The following is a 20,510-nucleotide window of genomic DNA, read 5'->3' as shown; positions in this document are numbered from 1 at the left end:
AAAGACCCAAGAATAGCGAGAGAAGTCGTCCACGATCACAAAAACGTACCACTTCCCACCAACAGACATCACCCTAGAAGTACCAACTGTGTCCATGTGTAGCAACTCTCCAGAGTGAGCAGTCATCACCTGATTAACAGGCGGATGAGAAGCGGCAATCATCTTCCCGTGGCGACACGGATGGCAAACAAGGTCCTTTTCAAACTTCAATTTGGGCAATCCTCGGATTAGGCCAAGTGAGCTAAGTCTCGACAACAAATCGAAACTCAAATGTCCAAGTCTCCTATGCCACTTTCACAAATCGGAAGAAGGACTAGCCAACAAGCAACGAGAAGGGCCAAGAGGAGTTCCAGAAATGTCAACCAAGAAAACCTGATCGTGAGGTGTAATCCGGCAAACCAAATCTCCTCTAGAATCCAAAACACACGAACAACCCTCTTTGAAGCGAACCTCAAACCCCTCATCAAGAAGTTGCGAAACAGAGAGCAAATTAAAGCTAAGATTCGAAACCAAAGCAACTTCTCTCAGGGTAAAGCGATCAAAAACTCGAACAGCGCCAAGTTCACGTACCTTTCCTCTTCCATTATCTCCGAACACAATGTACTCCTTTGAGCGCATCGGGTTGAGGCTGGAGAACCATTTGTCATTTCCGGTCATATGGCACGAACAACCGGAGTCCATGATCCACCTGTTCTCCAAGCCTCTAACCTGCACATCAGTAGTGAGATAAAGGGTGAGCAAATGTCTCAACACTGGGGTTAGCAAAGTGAGAAGCAAACCAGTGTCGAGCCATTTGGTCTACAGAAGGGTTAGCAAAACCAGGCAAAGCGTATCCCCCGTCCCGTCTACCGCGTGACTGACGAACACCACCGCGAGGAAAGTGTGGTGCCTCGAAACCTCCTCCAAAGCCTCGGTCCCGTGGTCCATAGCCGTACTGAAAACGACCAGGAGCACGACCGGCAAAGCGACCACCCGCTAGAGCACGGTAAGCACCACCGTCTCCCTGACCTCCACCTACACGGCGCGCCCTAGCATCTTGCCTACCACCACGCCAAGGAGGACCATGCACCCGAGCAGAGTACATGTCCGCGTTCCGTCTCTCCTGCTCACGCCTCACAGTTCTCTTCCTTCTGAAGCAAAACTCCTCCAGGTGACCTTCTCTGTCACAAAACTCGCAGTGGTACCTCACCTCTCTCTTGGGAGGTGGAGGCCTAGCCTGCGGACAGGGAGGAGCAGCCCTCTTCTTCTGGGCAACCTGAACTGCGGCTCCAGGGAGCGTGTCGAGGGGATTCCTCAGCTCATTGGGGTTTGGAACCCAAACCTTCTTCTGTGGAGGTGCTTTTGATAGTTCTTTCAGCACACCATCCACGGAGTCAACAAACGAAGGCTGCGTGCTCGAACTAGCAGTGTTTAGAGCACTCTGAACTCTAGTAGCCTTGCCGATCTTACCATACAACCTGTCAAAGTTTGACTTTGTGTAGGTGTAACCGACCCCAAAACCATCACCACGCTTGAACTGCTTAATCATCATGCCCAACTACGGCTCACTAGCAGAAACCCAACTAAGAATCGCCCTAAGATAGGTATTCTTATTCTCTAAGTTGGCTTTCTCTACCGCAAGATTATCCAAATCAGAGATAAAACCAGGGCAAACAGAGCAGTCAATTGGTGGGCTAGACTCCACGACCTTAGTCTTCCCTAAAGACTTAACCAAGGCGTTCTTCTCGTCAAGCACTAAGCTCCTCTAGTTCACAAACAACAGTAGCAAACTTTGACTGTAAGGAAGCTAGATCAGCCTTAAAGATATGACACTCATCACATTCAAGCACATCACTAACAATGGGAGCGTCCTTAACCAGTTCAAGTTCATGCTTGGCCTTAGAGAGCTCAGGAGACACGTCAACAAGCGAAGTCTTAGCAACATCTAAGTTCGCAACGTTCTCATCATGCTTGGCACGGAGAGCAACAAGATCGTTCATATGAGATATGCAGCCAGCGCACTCATCCTCACTAGATTTCTCCCTAGCACAAGCCAGCTCAGCCCTAAGCTTTCTACGCTCTCTAGCTGCTTCCTTAAGCAGCCTCTTTTAGTTGTCGAGAGCGGCGTACAACTCCCTAACCTCCGTATCAAGCAGGTCGATTGTGGAGTTTACCTCTGAATCGCTCTCGGATCCAGGAGAAGAGTCGACGTGCGTCGGTGTAGTATGTCCACCCGAAGATGCACGAGCACCATCGGCTTCACCCACCATGGTGCAGAAGCCCTTGCGCCGGCTGGCCGCCAAGCAAAGGCCGATGAAGCCGGTGGCTTCCTTGTCCCGCTTCTTCTTCTTCTTGTCATCGTCGTCGGAGGTCGGTGAAGAAGAGCGATCGGTGTCGGTGAAGAAGAGCGGTCGGTGTCGGAGCTCTTGTCGAGGTCGCTGAGCTGCTCCAGGAAGGCCTTCTCCCACTTCTTGGCCTTGTACTGGAAGCGCTTCTTGAGCGACTCCTTATCGAAGCGTCCCTCCCGGTCACGACTGCGGTGCTTATGGCGCCGACGCTCCTTGTTGGAGCCTCCCTCGTCGCGGTCGCGGTAATAGTCGAAGTGGTTGTTCTGGCCACCGCCGGACTTCTTGGGGGCAATCGGCGATGAAGTGGTTCAAATCGCCGCAGTTGTAGCACCCGGGGTTCTTCTTCCTCTGCCTGTTGTGGTAGACGCGTTGGAACTTGCTGATGAGGAGGCACATGTCATCGTCGCCCAGCGTCTCCAGCTGCTCATCTATGACAGAAGGCAAAGAAGCAAGAGAAAAGCCAAGAGCAGAGTTAGCGTTAGAGCTCGATCCACCTGGGCTAGTCACAAGAGCGATACTCTTGGAAGGAGGGGCACCATTGAGCTTGGCTCGTGTCTGGTTATCCACCTCCGTGGCCTTGAGCTTGCTGAAAAGCTCGTTCACGGTCAGAGTCTCATAGCCAGCAGACTCAATGATCGTGTTCACCTTGAGATCCCACACAGAGCGGTCAAGTGCGTAGAGCAGCTTGAGGGCATTCTCTTGCTCTGTGTACTCAAGGGCATCAGCAGATCTGTTCGCATTGACTTTATTCACAATCGATTGAAAACGACTGAACATGTCACCAATGCTCTCACCCGGCCCCTGTGTGAAGTTCTCGTATTCACGCCGGTGAGTCTCGAACAGTCTGGCCTTCACCTGAGGTGTGCTCTCGTGGTAGTTCTCAAGGCACGTCCAAACCTTGAGGGCTTTTTGAAAACCCTGGACGTGTGAGAACTCCGCACGAGAAACGCCAGCGAAAAAGGCATTGACAGCCTTGGCGTTAGCCTCGTGCTCAGACACATGAAGAGGTGTGGTCCGAACGGCAAGCACCTCGTAAGCCTGGTTCTTGGTGATCTCCCAAAGCTCGGCTCCCATGCTTTGCAAGAAGGCTCGCATACACACCTTCCAATAAGCATAGTCCTCGCCGGCAAACACAGGGATCTTACCAAGACTCGCCATGGTCGCCAAGTGGTTTTCGAACCGGTTAAGTACTGAAAACCTCAACCAAGCTCTGATACCAATTGAGGGACCGAAACCGGCGACCAGAGGGGGGTGAATGGGAGCCGATCAAAATTTCTTCTAAAATCGATCCGTCGGCCTATATCCCAAAATCACCACAAGCCCTTAAGAGTTCTAGGTGAAATTTGTAATAGCTATGAAAGAGCTAAACCATCACAAACAAGCCCTAGAACGGGCGAGCGAAAACTCAGAGGCAAACGAGAAAATTAGCAGACCTGGCAGATGCAGACCGGTCAGACTGCTTACACAGACCGGTCAGATCGGTCGGGCTGGAATTGAAATCCCAGACCGGTCAGACCGGTTTCACCAACCGGTCAGACCGGTTGCTCCCAGACAGCCTGCAAACAAAGCTTCAAATGTTGAATCTCTAGCAAACGAAGTCCAAATCCAATGAAACTTGGATGATACCTTCACATCTGTCCCGTGAACATATCCCCAAGAGATCTCTCCCAAAAGATTAAAGGATCTTGAGAATTCGGGGGAAGATCAATGTTGATTGTGGTTTTCTCAAGAACACAAAAACTCCAATTCGTGAGAACTCGCGATTCTAGGGGGTTTGGCACTAGGCTAGATGCATAGGTATAGTCACAAAGAGTACAACAAAGCATGAATTCAAAGGGTTGTCTCCTCCAAACACAAAACACACCAAAAAAGGAGAATTCGAACCCAAAACGCAAGAGAGAGGAAGAGGACGAGAACTCAACACACAAAGGTGAATCTCAAAAGAATTTCATTATTAATCTCCGAGGAATTCACCTATACAAAGGCTAGAGCCATCCACCCATCATCCTACCCACTAATTTGAGAGATTAGCTAAACCCTAACCCTCTTTTGCATTGGAGTCCTTGGCCCTAACCTGGAGCAGGGGCAGGGAGAAGGAAAAACGAAGAGGATACAAAAACACTCGAGCCTCACCCAGCCACGGGCTGGTGGGGGTATTTATACCCAGCTGCTGCGACCAGACTGGTCAGACCGGTCCAAGGGACCGGTCAGACCGGTCGGGTCTGCAGCAGCCCTGTACATGTTCTCAATCAACGGTGGAGTTTCTTTCTTCGACTCGAAGTCTTCCCTGTGATGCCTCCACGTTGACGAAGATCCGTTCTGCGGTTTTGGAGGGTCCGCGAAACCCGGGTAGATGGCCGGTTTTGAGAAAACCGTCAAAACTCCACGCGCGGGAAGATTCCCGCCTCCACGCCGTGGCCCTAGACGCCGTTCCCGCCTCGGCCTCCTGACGGCCCTAGACGCCGCCCGACGCCCGTCACCTCCTCGCCTGCAGCGAGGCCCTAGACGCCGTCGACGCCCGTCGCCTCCGCCAGTCCCGAGACCGACGCCCGTGCCTCCACGACTTGGCGTCTTCGACCGCCATCCACCTGCTTGGTTTTGTGGCGCAAACCAAGAAACCCGCCTTCCGTCGCCGCTTACGCCCTCGATCCAGGAGTGGATGCCACAGCCGCCGCCCGGCCTGAGCTTCTACCAAGCGCACGATCACACCGCACGATTGACAATTCACTCATCACAGGCAGGATAGAGTACTCAACATTCCTCATGATATTGATTCTATGAATCCTGACAGTGACCATTCTGAACCCCTGTCAGTGCAATCAACACAAGGGAAAGTCGGGCATTTCTGCAAGTGGATAGCACAATTCAGGGAAACGAGACCAATCCGATTTTTCCAGCTGCTTGTCTTAACTCATCAGGTTGTAAATCTTTATTCAAGAGAGATAATTTAATTTCTCGTAAATCACATCTGATACTGTTTTCTTTTTTTGGACAGGAAATTCTTTGCTATCAGATAATAATGGTGTTCAGTTACGTGATCAGCATCGTCCTTATGCCATTTCACAGAAGTATCGTCTAAATGAAAATCAGAAGAAGAAAATTGATGAGAGGCTCAAATGCATGAATTCTGGCGCGCCCATCTCTGTTGCTGTGATATGCAAGTCCAACATTCATGGAAGATTTGATCTAGTGAGCATTCTTTCAGTGTGATATTTTGCTGAATGTGTGTTTTGTTTACTTGCTTTTGTTCAACAAAATCACACTCTGGAGATATTAACACTTATAATTCAGCGGAGTAGAATATTTCACTTATCGCTTCGTATTTGTTTGGCCATTGTCTGACATTTCTATTTCCATTCTATGTCTAGATTTTTCCTAAGCAATATATTGCGAGACACCTGGGTTGGAAGAAGCGTACAATCTTCCTTCAGCGAGAGAGCCAAAGGTATGAAGCAAAGTTGATCATTGGTGACGTGGCGAGGCTCACAAAAGGTGGTTGGAGACGCTTTGTGAAGGCCAACGACGTTGATGTAGGCAATATCTGCGTCTTTGAACTGTTGAAGGAGGGGGATACATGCACGATGAACGTCCATATCATCCGGTCGTTTGAGGTTGCTGGCTGACGAGTTTCTATTTGTTAGAGTATATTTATGACCACGGATCAAGTTAAGTACTAACTGATGGGTCGGTTGCCATGGCTGTTGGATGGTCCTTTTGTTGACTGTGGTCATAGTTGACGCCACAGCTTAATTTTGTCTAACGGTGCTAGTAGAATTGCCTGCTGTTGTTCTGAACCCATTATGGCAGTTGGCTACAAACTTGCGGTGTTGGTTTTAGGGTTTAGGGTTTAGGTGGAGCGATCATGCTATGAGATGATATGTTGAATACTCTACTGATCTACCTTTGTTGCCTATATAATGTAAGCTTCAGCACTTTCAACGAAGAAGGGGTGCTTTTGGCCTTTCTATTGATGTCGACAGTCTATCGATGAATGAACTTGGACGCACGCTTAATTCCAAATTTTTTTGTCCATTTTTACGCAGTCTATGTTTGGAGTACTTTGGATTGGAGGGAATGACCTTTGATCCTGTTTAAGTTTTGTCATATTTCTGCTGCCGCAGTAAATGACCTATTGGTCCCGAGAACCACTCATGCAGTCATGGTAAACCAATCAACAAAGGATAATTCTTTAAAATTTTATCAAAACAATTGGATGGACATGTTGAGCTTATGTTTGTCCTTAATCCTATCGCAAAAAAAAAAACACTTTCCATAAGCTAACACGGGACAGAAAAGAAACAAAAGAAAGCAGGGGTGCAGGTACAGGCTTATGGCGCTTGCCACTTGGCAACCATCCGATGGTGATTACGCGTAGATCCAGCGTCTCAGGTGGCACGGCCACTCCGTTTCCGGCGCTGTACGGCCGCCGTGCCATCACCGTTCCACGGGCTGCCGCCGGTGCCGGCCCTGGGGCCCCCAAGCGGAGGACGGCCACGTGCGCGTCGCCCTCCCCCCACCATCTGCAGCTTCCTTCCTCGACAAGGTCGCTGCGTCCTCCCAGCGGAGGGGGCCGAGCGCGAGTGGTCGCTTCTTCCACCTTCCGCCGCCGCCTCCAGTCTTTGCTGTCGGAGCTCTCGCAGGTGAGCCATTCTTCGCGGCTTTTGCTGTTGTAGATTCACCATCCCGCTTCACGCATCCGTTGGAGCAACGGAAAAGCTGAGAAATTCAAAGGGTTTGTTTCTGTAGGAAAATATTCTATGAAATCCTCTGAACAAAGCATTGAACCTCCAGAGTTGCTCAGAAAATTCCTATGAAAGAACGCTTGTTTCGTAAGAATTTTGGAGGGTTTCTAACATGAGATCCATTCTCTTGGGAAATTCGTCTGTGCTTTTCATTATGCTTAATCCTGTGCATTCTCTCTGCGCCCCAACCCAACGACGTGCAGATTTTATGTACCTTTTCCATCCGTAGGCAATAGGATTCTAGCTGTCAGGACTTTCTAATCCTGTATTTTCCCAAATTTCTGCATTTAGAGAATCCTATGTACAAATAGGCCATTACACTACCAAAAAATGTAGCACAATGTCCTGGAAAAAGAATGTAGCCTTGCAGAAAATATCTTCCTGATTATTCATTTTGTGATCACAATATTTCGTACACTAGGTGAGTCTCGACCATACCAGGAACAATTCTTGTGAAAGGTGCCGAGAGTGGGACTTTCGGGATATGGACGATCGACACAAGTATTTCTTCAAGGTTATGATGGGTGATTTTCGAAGTCGAATGGTAAGTCATTCTCATGGACTTCTCTGTGCTCCTCAGTTGCTCTCGGTGTGCGAGAGGCTGACTTTCGTACCTTTTATTGTGGCTCATTCGTTTGTTCTCGGCATAATCAACTCCAATAAATTTTTCGAAAGCCCAAAAGCATTTGAACCCTTGTTACAATACCTTGGCCGTGCAAATTTTTTCCTTTTCATTTCTTTGCATTGTTGTTGTACTTTACCTTTTCCTCACATCATAATAGTTTTTGGCTTTAAAATCAATGATTCCCCCTTTTATCATTGCAGACCATACCAGACAAATTTGCACAGCGTTTTAGGGATAAGATCCGAGGAAAGATAACGTTGAAAGTATATAATGGAAGCACTTGCACTGTTGTAGTTGCCAGATACCAGAATAAATTAGTTCTCGAAGCAGGATGGGAGGCATTTATCAGCACTCATGACATAAGGCTGGCTGACTTACTTGTATTCAGATACAACGGAAATTTTCAGTTTGAGGTTTTGGTCTTTGATCCAAGCTGTTGCGTGAAAGAGTCCTCAAATGTTGCTCAGAACTGTTGCGATCATGTCCGAGTCCAACAAAGGCACAGAAATCTACTTGACAGTTCAAGCGTCTCTGATGATGACCAGGAGACCATGCAATCATCAGGAAGTGAATATCCAACTCCAGGTGAAAAGAAAGGCCCAAACCAGGGCACCAAGAAGACCAATACGAGTTCATCAACCTGCCACCTAAATGCAACTGGTAATAACAGAACTTACACTATCATGTGCAACTGTGCATAACTCATTTGCAAATAAGGTTCAATTCCTGTATCACACTTCTCCTTTTGTTTTGGGCACTGAAGAGCTTGCAGATCTTTATTCCTCAGAGAATGATCAAGAAATATCTTCTATGACTAGTTACATCTTCTCACCTTTTACACATCTCACTCAAATGCAAAGGATGAAAGTGGAAAAGAGAGTCCAGGATATATGTTCTAGCATCCCCATATTTGGGTCTGTCATGACAAAATGCAACATTACTCGAAACCCTTGCTATCTGGTGAGTTTGATTTTCCCATGCTTGAATTTGTTGGAATTAATAGGATAAGGTATTTAAATCCATGACCATGTAATATGAGCCTTGCTATTCTCAGATGGAATTAGAGGCCATTGTAATTTTCTGCCATACTTCTAACAGGAAAATTTTTATCCAGAACATTATTTGAATGTGGCTATTCCTATGGGACATCCTTATGTTTCATTTGTCCAAAAATACTGTATTGCAATCATGGTTTTATCTGTAGGACACTGTAGGGGGGAGACCATTATGCTCTCACCTTAATTCTACAAAATTTCAATAGAAAATCAGGAAGAATTGCACAGTTAGCATTGTATTGAAAAAAATAGGATAAATTATATACAATCTATGCATGGAGAAAAAATCAAGAGAAGTGAATAAGATGAGAGCAGAATAGTCTTTTCCCCCTTTCCTTTTTCATATCGACAAAATCACGATTTTGCAGTGCCCTAAGACCATTATCGAATGTAACTACATAAGCGTGTCGCATGGGGAAAAAACATGTTTTTTTGTGTGTCTCAAAGACAAATTTGCCTCACTTTTTGAATTATTAGTTTTAAACATTTCTCAAAACTCTGTTACCAGGGCATCTGTAGAAAATATGCTCATCAGTATCTTCCACATGAGAGCCAAATTCTAAGGCTTCAGCAACATGGAAAGGTGTGGCAAGTGCTCCTTTGTACTACCAAGAGAAATTCGATACAGTTTTCTCGTGGATGGAAAAAATTTGTAAGTGACAACAAGATGCAGATAGGTGATATATGCCTCTTTGAACTACTGAAGGATGAAAAAATGCTCACAATGAACATCCATATTATTCGGAAATAGAAATTGTTCATAGAGGTGTATGTCCTGTTGCTGGGAGTGTGTTTTTCCCTTTTAGCAGCAAGAGTGCGTTCGTGCCCAGCTGTTGGCAGTCCTTTTTTTTTTTACTTAGTTGCACAGTAACCAAATTTGGTTCTGGAATGGTGATGTTTTTTTTCAGCACAGCGTACTTTCTGTGTGCTTCTATATCATTCAGAGTTTGCTCCAATATTTTGGGATTTAAAGAGCCGCTCTAAGGCTTAAGCAGGTTTTTAGGCCTCAAGATTGTTCTCTTCAGGCATTGTGAATTTGGTTATTCCAGGAATATTTACTCCAGGTTGTGGCACGAAAAGGGTAACAATGCAGGTAATAGATAAATGTACGGGTGAGGTAGGGGTTCGGGGATTTTCTTGGCCTACGTGAGAGGTATTCTTCTTACATTAATGTTTGAGGGGGCGGTTTGCCCCTCGCAAGTCGAGTTTTTAACAGATAAATGAATCACTGAGCGGTTTTGTTAGTCCAACATGTTTGGGCCACTAGGTTGTGGCTTCGGCAGCTTTTGACTGAACCCAAACGGATTAAAGAAAAATAAGCAGAGGCCCGGGCGTTCGTTCAAAATTAGAAAACAACAGAACAAATTTTGAGCAGTACTAGAACGTTGTGGACAACGAGTTAGAAAATGTCATGATTTTTTTCTTGAACATGTAGGAGAACTGTGTGTGTCATTGTATTATAGAAAGAAACGATCCAAATACATGCCCAACTCACAGCTAGGGTTAGTTTTAGAAAAATCCTTGATGAATCCTCTAGAAATCCATTTAATGGTATGAAGGGGGAAAGAAGTGCAAGAGTGCAGCATTGCAGCGTACTTACAGTATTAAAAATGCATTCTGGATTTGTAATACAAGCTTGGGAATCGACTCTTTGCAAGAAAATAAATAATACATATATCCAAAAGTAAATATAGTCCTATTAAAATTTAAACAATTACTAGTCTAGAAGTTACCTTAGATTAGAGCTTGGTTCACTTCCAAAGTGTTGGCATGCCAAAATATAGACAAATCTACAAATTTTGTCACTCATTTGGTTGAAGGCTAAGACCATGTTTGTTTCATGGGGCTAAAGTTTAGCCCCTGTCACATCAAAGAAAATTTTAATATTTAAAAGTATTAAATAAAATATGTTTATAATTTTATTTGACAAATCAGTGCTAATTCGTGAGACGAATCTAATGAGACTAATTAATTCATGATTTGCGGTGATGCTACAGTAACCATCTTATAATTTTGCTTTAGGGTTCTGCAACTATTTTTATAATTAAACTTTATTTAGTATTTCAAAATAGTAAGATTCTCTTTAATGTGACATGGACTAAAGTTTATCCTCTGGATCCAAACAGCCTCTAAAAAATTGGTTCACCTAGCTAAATGCTACTCTAAACTTGTCAAGATTTTGATAAAAAAAAATAGCATGCCCACATTTTGGCATGCCCATATTTTTGACATCCAACTAAGCAGCCCTTATTGCCTCTAATTACTCATTGCAATTGTGATTGAAGCCGTGTTGTCTTGTTTGTTTTAACTATGGATTGAATACTCTCACACTCATGTAGCATTTAGTTTATAGCTAAGGTTCTCTTTGGTAGGGCTCCAGCTCCGGCTTCCGTGGCAACTTCTATGGAGCCCTACCAAACACTCTCGAGGTGGAGCGGCTCGGCCCGAAGGCTGTGAAAGCCATATAAATAGTTTTGCCTGTGAAAAGGTGGAGCAGGCAGAGTAAAAAAAACTAGCTCCGCCTGCGCCAGCTCCGGCTCCATCTTTTTTGCGAGAGCAGAGTCCTCCAAACGGACTCTAAAATATAAGCACGAGATCTTGCAATGCATTATTTCATTGCTTGTTGTTTTCTAAACTACAGTACATGTAAAACATTTTACATAAGCTATCTTAAAAGTGTATACAATAAAACTCATTTCATTTCTTTCTATTTTTTACCATACTATCAAAAACGCTTACATAATACTCTTAAATTTCCATTTAGAATGGTGCAAGCGGAGTTCTGTTGGTGATATTTATTGCACACACAAGCAACCTTCTCGATACCTCCGTCGAGTAATGGTCACTGGCTCTCTGCGACCCTGCCTGTTGGTGCATTCTCGATACAAGCAACCTTCTGTTGGTGCATTCTCATCAAGAGCTGGAGGAGCATCTGTTCTGTAGCAAACATTTGCGCAGTTGGGATCTTAAAAGAAGAATTAGTTAATCACTGTAAGTTCCCATCCTTTGGGTACCTTTATCAACTAGTCCTAAGAAAATCCTTCTGATCTGTGCATCCTTCGGGTTTTGTTCTTTCTATCTCTTCCCTATCCTATCCTCTCTTAATTTCAGCGTTTCTTTTCTTCCCCCTTCGGGGATCTGAGATCATTCCTGTACTTTTTCCCTCTATATAACTCGTTTAAGCCCATAGAGGGATTTGAAATTGTAAGTTGGACACACGACATTTACCCTGAACTATTACAAAACAAAAAGGGTGTTTTTTCCCCTAACCTGCCCAATTTCTTCTCTCTTTTTTGTTCCCAGTTTTATTTCATCGTTTTTTCTGAATGTTTGGTTCCAAGATGGGAAAGCCTCGTAAGGGATGGAGGGAGAAGGATGCAAGTGACCACTGGAATAATCAAACAGATGATCAGTGCAAGCGTTTCTTCAAGGTTCTTATTGGTGATTTCCGTAAAAGATTGGTGAGCAATTTTCTTCTTCGCTAGGTCACTACCTGTGGAGTTGCTACCTGCTCAAAAGTGGAGTAACTTGTGACATTTATTCAACTGTAGTAGTATTTCCAACGCATGTTAGCTTATTTTACCTGACTAATTGACTACTGATCAAAGTTCTATTAGTATGCATGAATCCATTAACATCACTTACAAGACAAATGGCAAATACTTTTTTACCCGAATCCTTGTGCACAATGAGATGAGGATGAAATATTTATTGGATTTGCAAGATACTGAAAGCATTCTTATTAAACAGCTTCAAGGAATGAAATTGAATTAATCAAGCTAGATTTGAGCAGCTCTACTAACTGTTTTGCATCTAGAACTAATTTTGTGTTCTGTTAGATGATGGTATGGTGTGTGTCACTTCCTAGAAGATAATGAACTGTGATCACATTATCAAAACACTCAATACAGTAATGACTTACATACTGCTCCTCACCTCATACTCACTTTGTTCTGCACTAATATTTTTGCTGCAGGTTTTGCCAGATAAACTTGCGCTACACTTCAGAGGCAAAATAGCAAGAAGTATTAAACTTGAATCCCGTAGTGGCCATACTTTTGATGTTCAAGTTGCAAAGAATTCGGGAAGAGTAGTGCTTCAATCTGGATGGGAGTCGTTTGTTAGTGCCCATGGCTTGAAGATGCTGGACTTTTTGGTATTCAAGTACGATGGGATTTCTCGAATGAAGGTTCTGATCTTTGATCATAGTGGTTGCGAGAAACCACTAATATGTTCTGTCACGAAAAATTCTATTAATGGTAGGAAAAGGAAGGAGGAATCCTTTGACATTTCGAGCAACTATGCTAAGGTTGCAAATATCATTTCATCATCATGCTCCCCATTCGAATCATCAGGTTAAGACCCCAAGTGTCAAGCCTAGTAGCAGCATCAATATACATTTGGTCAAACCTAGTAGCATCAGTGTACATTTACAATATCATGACTTTATCTGCTCCTTTTGTTTGGTTATAGGAGGTTCGACATCTTCAGAAGAAGATGAAGCGCGTTCTATTCCGAGTTGCATCCTCCCAAGAGGAACCAGCCTTACTAATGTGCAAAATAAGAAACTGGAAAAGAAAGTCCAAGCTATTTGTTCTGAAATCCCTATCTATGGGTGTGTCATTAAGAAGACCAATATTTCTGGACGAAGTCAAAATATGGTGAGTTAGGATTTCTGTTCCTCGATTGATACTCCATTGCAAATGCTCGTCTTCTAGCTAGTGAGCAGGTTGTTTAGCTCCCCAGATGCCTTGAGCAAATTACAATCTGAGGGAAGTTAATAATGAGACTTCAATTATTTTGACCTGTTAACAATGAGAACCCTTTCTCTTTGTGGTCAGCGCTTCACTGGAGAATATTCTGATGCATATCTTCCATTCATGAAGAGGACGTTGACGCTTCATCGTCATGGCAAGAGTTGGGACGTGATGTGCCACCTTCAGGTTCCAAGTGGCCAATGCAAATACCAAAAGCTTTGCAAAGGGTGGAAACGGTTTGCACGTGACAACAATTTGCGGGTGGGAGATCTCTGCCTCTTCGAGCTACTGGAGACCAAGAAGTACACGATGACTGTGCATGTCGTTCGTGAATTCGTGGAAACTGAGACCTGACAAATGGCTCCTGCTGTGGTTTCCGGCTTTTGCAGTGGTGGTAGGTTTGGTATGAGACGCGTACTCAGATGATCTTGATAATCTTTTCAGCCATTGTAGCCAACTTTTGTAATGGTGATAGCAGCGCATTTATGCCTAAAAAAGCCTAAAAACAGAGCTTTGGTTCCTGACGATCCCTACAGTTTCCTATGACTAGAATTTCTTGCATTTCTAAAAAGAGGACTTTCTTGCAGCGTATGCTCATTTATCTTGCTTGCAGTATCTTCGATGTTCATATATAATACGCTTATACGCATCGTCGTCTACCTATATTTACTTCTACTTTGTGTACAGAGATCTTTTTTTTTTACTTAACGAGCACGACCTCGCGTTCATTAGCTAACGGCACGGTATGGATTCTCTGTCTAGTGAGATTTTGGAAAAGCGATGACGCAGAAGAAGGAAGCACTTTCCAGATGGATTGTAACAACATTCGGTTGCATATAAGCCATTTCCTTAGGGTAATTGTTGATCTCATTTTAGAGAAGCAGAACAAATATTTGATCTAAAGAGAACTGAAGGTACATCCAAGGATCATCAATTTGCACCTCCTGCATTTTTCTGTTATACCTATATGGACCAAAGAGTGCATATATTACACCTTTAAAAAACACATATAGTTATGTAAAAAACGACATGTGGAAAAAACAACGAAAGTCGGGGGCTTGCTTACCAACGGTTGCCACGTGGCAGCCATCCAGTGTGATTACGCGAGGATCCAGCGGCTCCTCTGCTTCCGCCTTCCGGCGCTGCACGGCCGCCGTGCCGCACCATCCCATTCCGCAGGGGTTGCCGCCGGTGCCGGGCTGCCGGCCACTGGCTCCCCAGCGGCGCAAGCCCACGTGTGCGTCGCCCTCCATCAACCCCTTCTTCCTTTCTCTCGGTCCCAGCCCAGCCAAGGGGGCCGAGCGCGAGTGGTCTCTGTGTGTGTTGGGACAGTCATGGCTCTTTCGGAGTTTTTTTAGTAATGACTTTATTAAGGCCGGCTGTATATTTGCTCTACTGTACAGCAGACTAAATTGACATTCCAACTCACGGACAGTGGTATGTGCAAACGATTTTGAAACTTAAAAAAATTGTAGTTCCTAAACTATACATCAAATTCAAATTCCGATTTCACAACTATATCTCTTACGATGAAACCTTCAAAACAAGACCCCACTTGAATATGTTTCGACAATATTTTCGAAGACACATAAATTGCTTTATGTACAATGAAAAAATGCTTAAATAAATTAGTTAAAATACTAAACCAATTTACTAAAGTTGTCTAGTATTGATCCTTGCAATCAATATTCATCTACCTAATAAAGTTATTTACCCTTATCCACTAATAACACCAAACAATCAATCTTTACAATATTATAACACCAATATCCACTTAACTGAACTCAAGCATGCGAAGCAATATTATGTAAATCCATAAAAAATTTTCGCAAACATCATAAGCAAATTATAATACATGAAAAATTATTTTCTCTCAAAAAAGAATATATCATTAAAACATAGTGGTGTGAGATCTTGTTTTGAAGCTTTTATTAAAACAAACACAACTGTGCAATCGGAATTTGATTTCGATGCTCGATTTTGAAACTACGATATTTTTATCTTCGAAATTATGTGCATGTGTAAGGATCGATGGACCAAGAGGGGGTTGAATTGGGCCTTTTTTAAATTTCTAAAATAATTAAAGCAACCTTAACCTATGCAAATGCTAGTAAAGCTCAATTCAACAACCGGCTAACTAAGCAAACTACACAAGCTATAAAAAAACAACAAGATATGAAACTAAGTAAGGTAGAGCTAAGTTATGATTTCTAAGGTCAAGCATATGAATAATTGCATGAAAGTAAGTGCTTGAAAGTAGAGAGTGGGCAAGAGACAACCGGATTTTTTTCCCGTGGTGTCGATGTGTTGGCACGCACCCCTAATCCACGTTGTGACATTCACTAAGAGTCTTGTCACCTCCCATGTCACCGAGACGAGGGCGCTCACTAAGAGTCTCCGTTCACCATCCCGGCGTGGTGGAGCTCAAGCCACGTACAAACTTCTTCGGGCTCCCACAATCCTTGGCAAGCTCTAGAAGAAACACCTCAATCATCAAGATCGCCTAGGTGCTGTCAATCACCAAGAGTAACAAGTTAGGGCCTTCACTTGAGCAAGAACCGATCACCAAGAACGGATGCACACAAGCTTCTCTCTACTCAAGTCCTTAGTCTTGCTTCTTGAATGATTGAATAAACAAATGTGTGGAAGATGAAGCTCAAGGTGGCTCTCAACAATAGTATGAGTGTATGAATATTGCCTGGTGTCAAGAGAGCTCAAAATGACCCATTGGAGGGGTATATATAGGCAGCTCACACGAATAGAGCCGTTGGAGAAAAGCTGCCAGAAAAGTACGCAACGCCGGTTAATCCGACGATCCTCCAATTGTCAGCGTCGGTTTAACCGATGAATGTAAACTGCCCCTTTTGGAAACTAGCCGTTACAACTCGGGCAGATTAACCGACGTATCATCGGTTTAACTGGTGAGTGTAGTTGTCCACTGATCAACTGAAAAACCAACTCTCTGGACAACTGCACTGATGTTAACTCAAATCCATCGTCGGTTTAACCGGTGAGTATAACTTCTGAAATCCATGGGAAAACCAACTCACTGGACAAATGCACCGACGTTAATTTCAAATCTCGTCGGTTTAACAGGTGTATATAACCTTGAAACACCCTAGAAAACCAACCTTCTGGACAACTGCACCGACGTTAATTTCAAATATCGTCGGTTTAACCGGTGTATGAACTTATCCAGACTCTGCTAACTGTGTTTAACCGACGTATAGAAAATTGGAGTCGTCGGTTAAACTGGTGTATAGACTTTTTTTTTTCTGATTTTGCCTTTTCTTATTTGAGTCTTGAATAGAATCCAAATATTCTTGAGATATAAGTTGAAAACTACTTATTTGAACTTCTAGGAACCTGTGTGTCCATAGTGTGGATCCATTTTTAATTGACCATGTCCATACTCAAGTTACTTGGCCTTAACCCCTCTTAATAGTGCGATCACTACAAAACTATAAAACCTATACTAACCTAAGTGTCCTTCTCAACCTTGCGACACTTAGGACTAGAAAGATCCTTAGTCTTGTTATATATTTGAGTTGAATACCGAGATCGGCTTTTTGAATAATGAAATTTAGGGGCCTCTTTAACATATGACCAAATGAGCGATAATGATTCATTAAGCTGCACAAACTCATTAGTCACAATAATGGTTGTCATTAATCACCGCAAACATACATAGAGGGCCTAGATGCTTACAATCTCCCCTTTTTTTTGGTGATTGATGACAACACAAACATAACAATAACGAGAGAGCGAGAAAGATAAACAGGAGAAACACAAGCAAACTCGAAAAAGAACTAAAGAGCTCAACGGCTCAAACGGAATCCATAGATATGTCTCAAAGCACAGCATACGCAAGAGTCAAATGTACATATCCATGAACTAACATCAAATGATATATAAAACATCAAAGTCCTGTAACTACGAGCTCTCTCTAGCTCTACCCTCCCCCTGACTCCAACTCCCCCTAACTCTCTCTCCCCCTTTGGCATCAAAGCACCAAAAAAGCGAGCTACGAGTCCGGCTGTCGCGGTACGGCGAGGAAGCGGTCCGGGTCGTCGTCGTCGTCGTCGGACGGAGAACCCTCGGTGACAGACGGGAGCTGTTGGTCTGAGCTGACTGGGGGTGTAGCTGTCGTGGAGGCTCTTGTGCTAGCACTGCTTGGGAGAGGGTCCATAGAAGTGGTAACCGGATCAACAGAAGAGGTGTCAATATATAAAGTCGTGACTGCTGAACCTGCCGGCTGTGTAGACTGCTGAAGTATAGACTCCTCTCCTCCTCCCCCCTGAAGGTAGTGTCTGTGGTACGACGGGGAGGGCGACTGACTAAACCGCTGACGGTGAGTCCTGAAAGAGCGTAGTCGCTGGCAGTGGCGAGAAGAGTGGACGACCGGCAGACCCAAGGAGTGCGGACATCGAGAACGTGGTCTCCAGTGTCGCCGAAGTAGCTGGGGCTGCAGTAGGGGCTGGAGCTGGAGTGACTGCAAGCTGAGGTGCTCCAACACCCTGAAGTCCTGGCTGCTGCGGGGCGAGTCCGGTGTGAGTGTAAAGCTGTGTGATCATCCCGAACATCATGCCCTGCTGCATCTGCTGGAACTGAGCGTCTGTCCTCTGTGAAACTCGGTCAATAAGCCCGACAAAACACTCCTCGGCTGCAGCATGCTCTCGAGCAGCCTCTCTCTGAATGGCTACAAGCTGAGCCTCATGGGCTCTCCTGGCCTCCTCCTGTGCGATCCGATCCTCTCTCTGCTGAGTGACAAGCTGCTGAAGGAGAGAGGTAAGCTCGGACGGCTGAGTCACCTGGGACTCTGAGACAGTAGCAGCTGCTGGTGACAAAGGAGCTGGCTCTCTGGACCCTCCTGCCTCGTGGTCGTGACTGGCTGGTGCTGCAGGAAAGTACTCGACATCCTCGGACGAGTCTGACTCAAGCTCAGACCAGTGAATCTCATCATCTCCTCCGGGAAGCTGTGCCTCGGCAGCTAGTAGTGCCTCGTCCTCCTGTGCCACTCGGGCCTGCGCCTCAGGTGACAGTCGTGCCATAGCAGCTCTGTCTGCCTGTCTGCCCCTCCTCCTGTCCTGTGGTGCTGTGGGACGGTAGACCGGGAACCTGGGGGCCTCGTCCTGACGGTAAACTGCACTGATGGGTGACGCAGCTGGCACGATCATAGAGTAGATATAACTGATCCAGTGAGCATAAGGAAACTGACGTACAACACCCATCCCATCAGTGATCACATCCTCGATCTCAGCCAGAAGAAAATCCACTATGTCGAAAGGCTCATGAGTGAGGATGTGAAGTAGTAGCAGCTACTGCAGGCCTGTGAACCCCTCTGGGTAGCCACTCCTCGGTAACAGAGTCCTCCGGAGTGCCATGTGAACTGCGTACGCCTCTGGGGTCAGCAGGCTGGGAACTCTGGCATATGAGGCTGGAAACGGCTGGCGGAAGCACTGAGAGATCGCCTCGTGAGAAGGTGCAATCCCGCCAATCATCGCTCTGCGCGGTGGATCTGCGTCTCCGTATACCATCTCGTGCAGGGAGACATCGACCAAATGGACTCCAAGGATCCCTGCAATGGTCGCCCTCGACAGACCAAAGACCTGGCCTCCAAACACGAAGTGCACGGCTCTGCGCTCGGGAGCTATCCAGGCTGTGGCATAGAACACTCTGACCCAGTCCTCTATATATCTGTTCTGCTCCATCTCAAGTAGCCTGGGCATACCTCTAAAGTGTGCAAAGTGCTCTCTAACGTCAGCTCCCCCTGTGGCTGTCCTCAGTGAAACCCAGTCTAGCACTTTGTGCGGGAAGATCCTGTGGCCCCGCCTCTGATAGGTCTCGTAGAAACTGGCCTGAAGAAGCATCCAGAACCTACGGTCAACACTGCTGTCACGGGTCATGGGGAACCAGTCCTCCTCTGACACACTCCACCTGAGCCTCTTGACCTTCGCCGCATTGGCCTTGGTCAAGTTCTGGAGTAGCACACCTGGCTCCAGACACACTACTATATCCATCCTGAATACTGCGCGCTCGGCCTCTAGGGCCTCGGCTCTACGGGCTGCTGCTGCTGTCCTGCGAGGCACCTGTGGCTGGTGACCACCTCGCGTCCTGGGCCCGGTGCGACACTCGGTCGCTGGTGGAGACTCTGCTCCTGGGGACGTCTGCCGAGTGCGGCCAGAACATCGCAGAGTCGGTGACCCCTGAGCACTCTCTTCCTGGGACTGCTTTGACTGTGCTGCCTCTGAATCTGCGTCTGAATCTGCAGCTGTCGGCTCCCCCTCGGACGAATCGCCCTCTGTCTGCTGTGTAGTGGCCCTGGTGGCCCTGGCACCTCGGACCCTGCCCATACCCCTGCCTCTGCCTCTGCCTCCGGCTGGCTCCTCCCGAATTGCAAACGGACAAGCACGGCCTGACGCCTGCTCCTCGACGGCCTTGGCCACCATCTCGGCCCTCTCGGCCTCTCTCTCTCTGCGCGGGTCTGCTTTTGGACCGGCTTCTCGACCACGACCTCCTTCCCCTTCCTCTTCTCGCGGCCCATCTTGGTCAGGCAAAATGTCGAACACTTTGCGCGCACTGAGTGAGGGTGTTGGCTGCGGCGCAAAGTGAATGGCTTGCAAGCGCTGCTGCGTGGACGGCGTGAGGTGTCCGCAGTGGCAGCTCTGAGCGCGTGGGGGCGGCGCTGAGGCGCACGGCGCGCGTGGCGGCGGCGGTGGCGGTGTGGAGCGGCGCGGGCACAAACTGTGTGTGAGCGGTGCGCAGGCGGTGTAGATGGCTCGTGGTGGCGTGGATGGCGCGCGGTGGCGGCGGCTTGAGCGTGGGCGAGCGGGGGCGCGGCGGCGTGAAGAGAGAAAGAAAACAGGGGCCGGCGGCGCGGGCAAGAAACATATATGACAGGTGGGCCCCGTGTTTTTCCTTAACGCCGGTTAAACCGATGATTAGGTTTAGAACGCCGGTCAATGCATCGGTTCAGTTCACCCGAGACTCCAGCAGAAAATCAT

General features: G+C 46.1%; 2 protein-coding genes across 4 annotated transcripts; both read left to right on the top strand.

Moving 5' to 3' along the window:
- The first annotated feature begins 6,650 nt into the window (after positions 1-6,650).
- On the top strand, positions 6,651-9,743 carry LOC120650341 (putative B3 domain-containing protein Os03g0621600). 3 transcript variants are annotated; one of them, XM_039927449.1, is made up of 5 exons: positions 6,651-6,967; positions 7,491-7,613; positions 7,895-8,354; positions 8,482-8,654; positions 9,258-9,743. In XM_039927449.1, the coding sequence occupies exons 1-5, from the start codon at positions 6,686-6,688 to the stop codon at positions 9,498-9,500; spliced, it is 1,281 nt and encodes a 426-aa protein (XP_039783383.1). In that variant the 5' UTR covers positions 6,651-6,685; the 3' UTR covers positions 9,501-9,743. The 3 variants fall into 3 exon arrangements, with proteins under 3 accessions (XP_039783383.1, XP_039783382.1, XP_039783381.1); XM_039927448.1 differs by having other exon boundaries at positions 8,467-8,654; XM_039927447.1 differs by having other exon boundaries at positions 8,458-8,654.
- A 1,804-nt stretch (positions 9,744-11,547) lies between these two features.
- LOC120650340 (putative B3 domain-containing protein Os03g0621600) lies at positions 11,548-14,077 on the top strand. The gene is made up of 5 exons (XM_039927446.1): positions 11,548-11,740; positions 12,091-12,210; positions 12,726-13,104; positions 13,223-13,410; positions 13,591-14,077. Exons 2-5 carry the CDS (start codon positions 12,091-12,093, stop codon positions 13,858-13,860), a joined length of 957 nt encoding a protein of 318 aa, XP_039783380.1. The 5' UTR covers positions 11,548-11,740; the 3' UTR covers positions 13,861-14,077.
- Positions 14,078-20,510: the final 6,433 nt, after the last annotated feature.

This window comes from Panicum virgatum, chromosome 9K (genome assembly GCF_016808335.1).
Source record: "Panicum virgatum strain AP13 chromosome 9K, P.virgatum_v5, whole genome shotgun sequence".
Classification (NCBI taxonomy): Eukaryota; Viridiplantae; Streptophyta; class Magnoliopsida; order Poales; family Poaceae; genus Panicum; species Panicum virgatum.
This window is presented reverse-complemented; position numbering and strand designations above follow the sequence as displayed.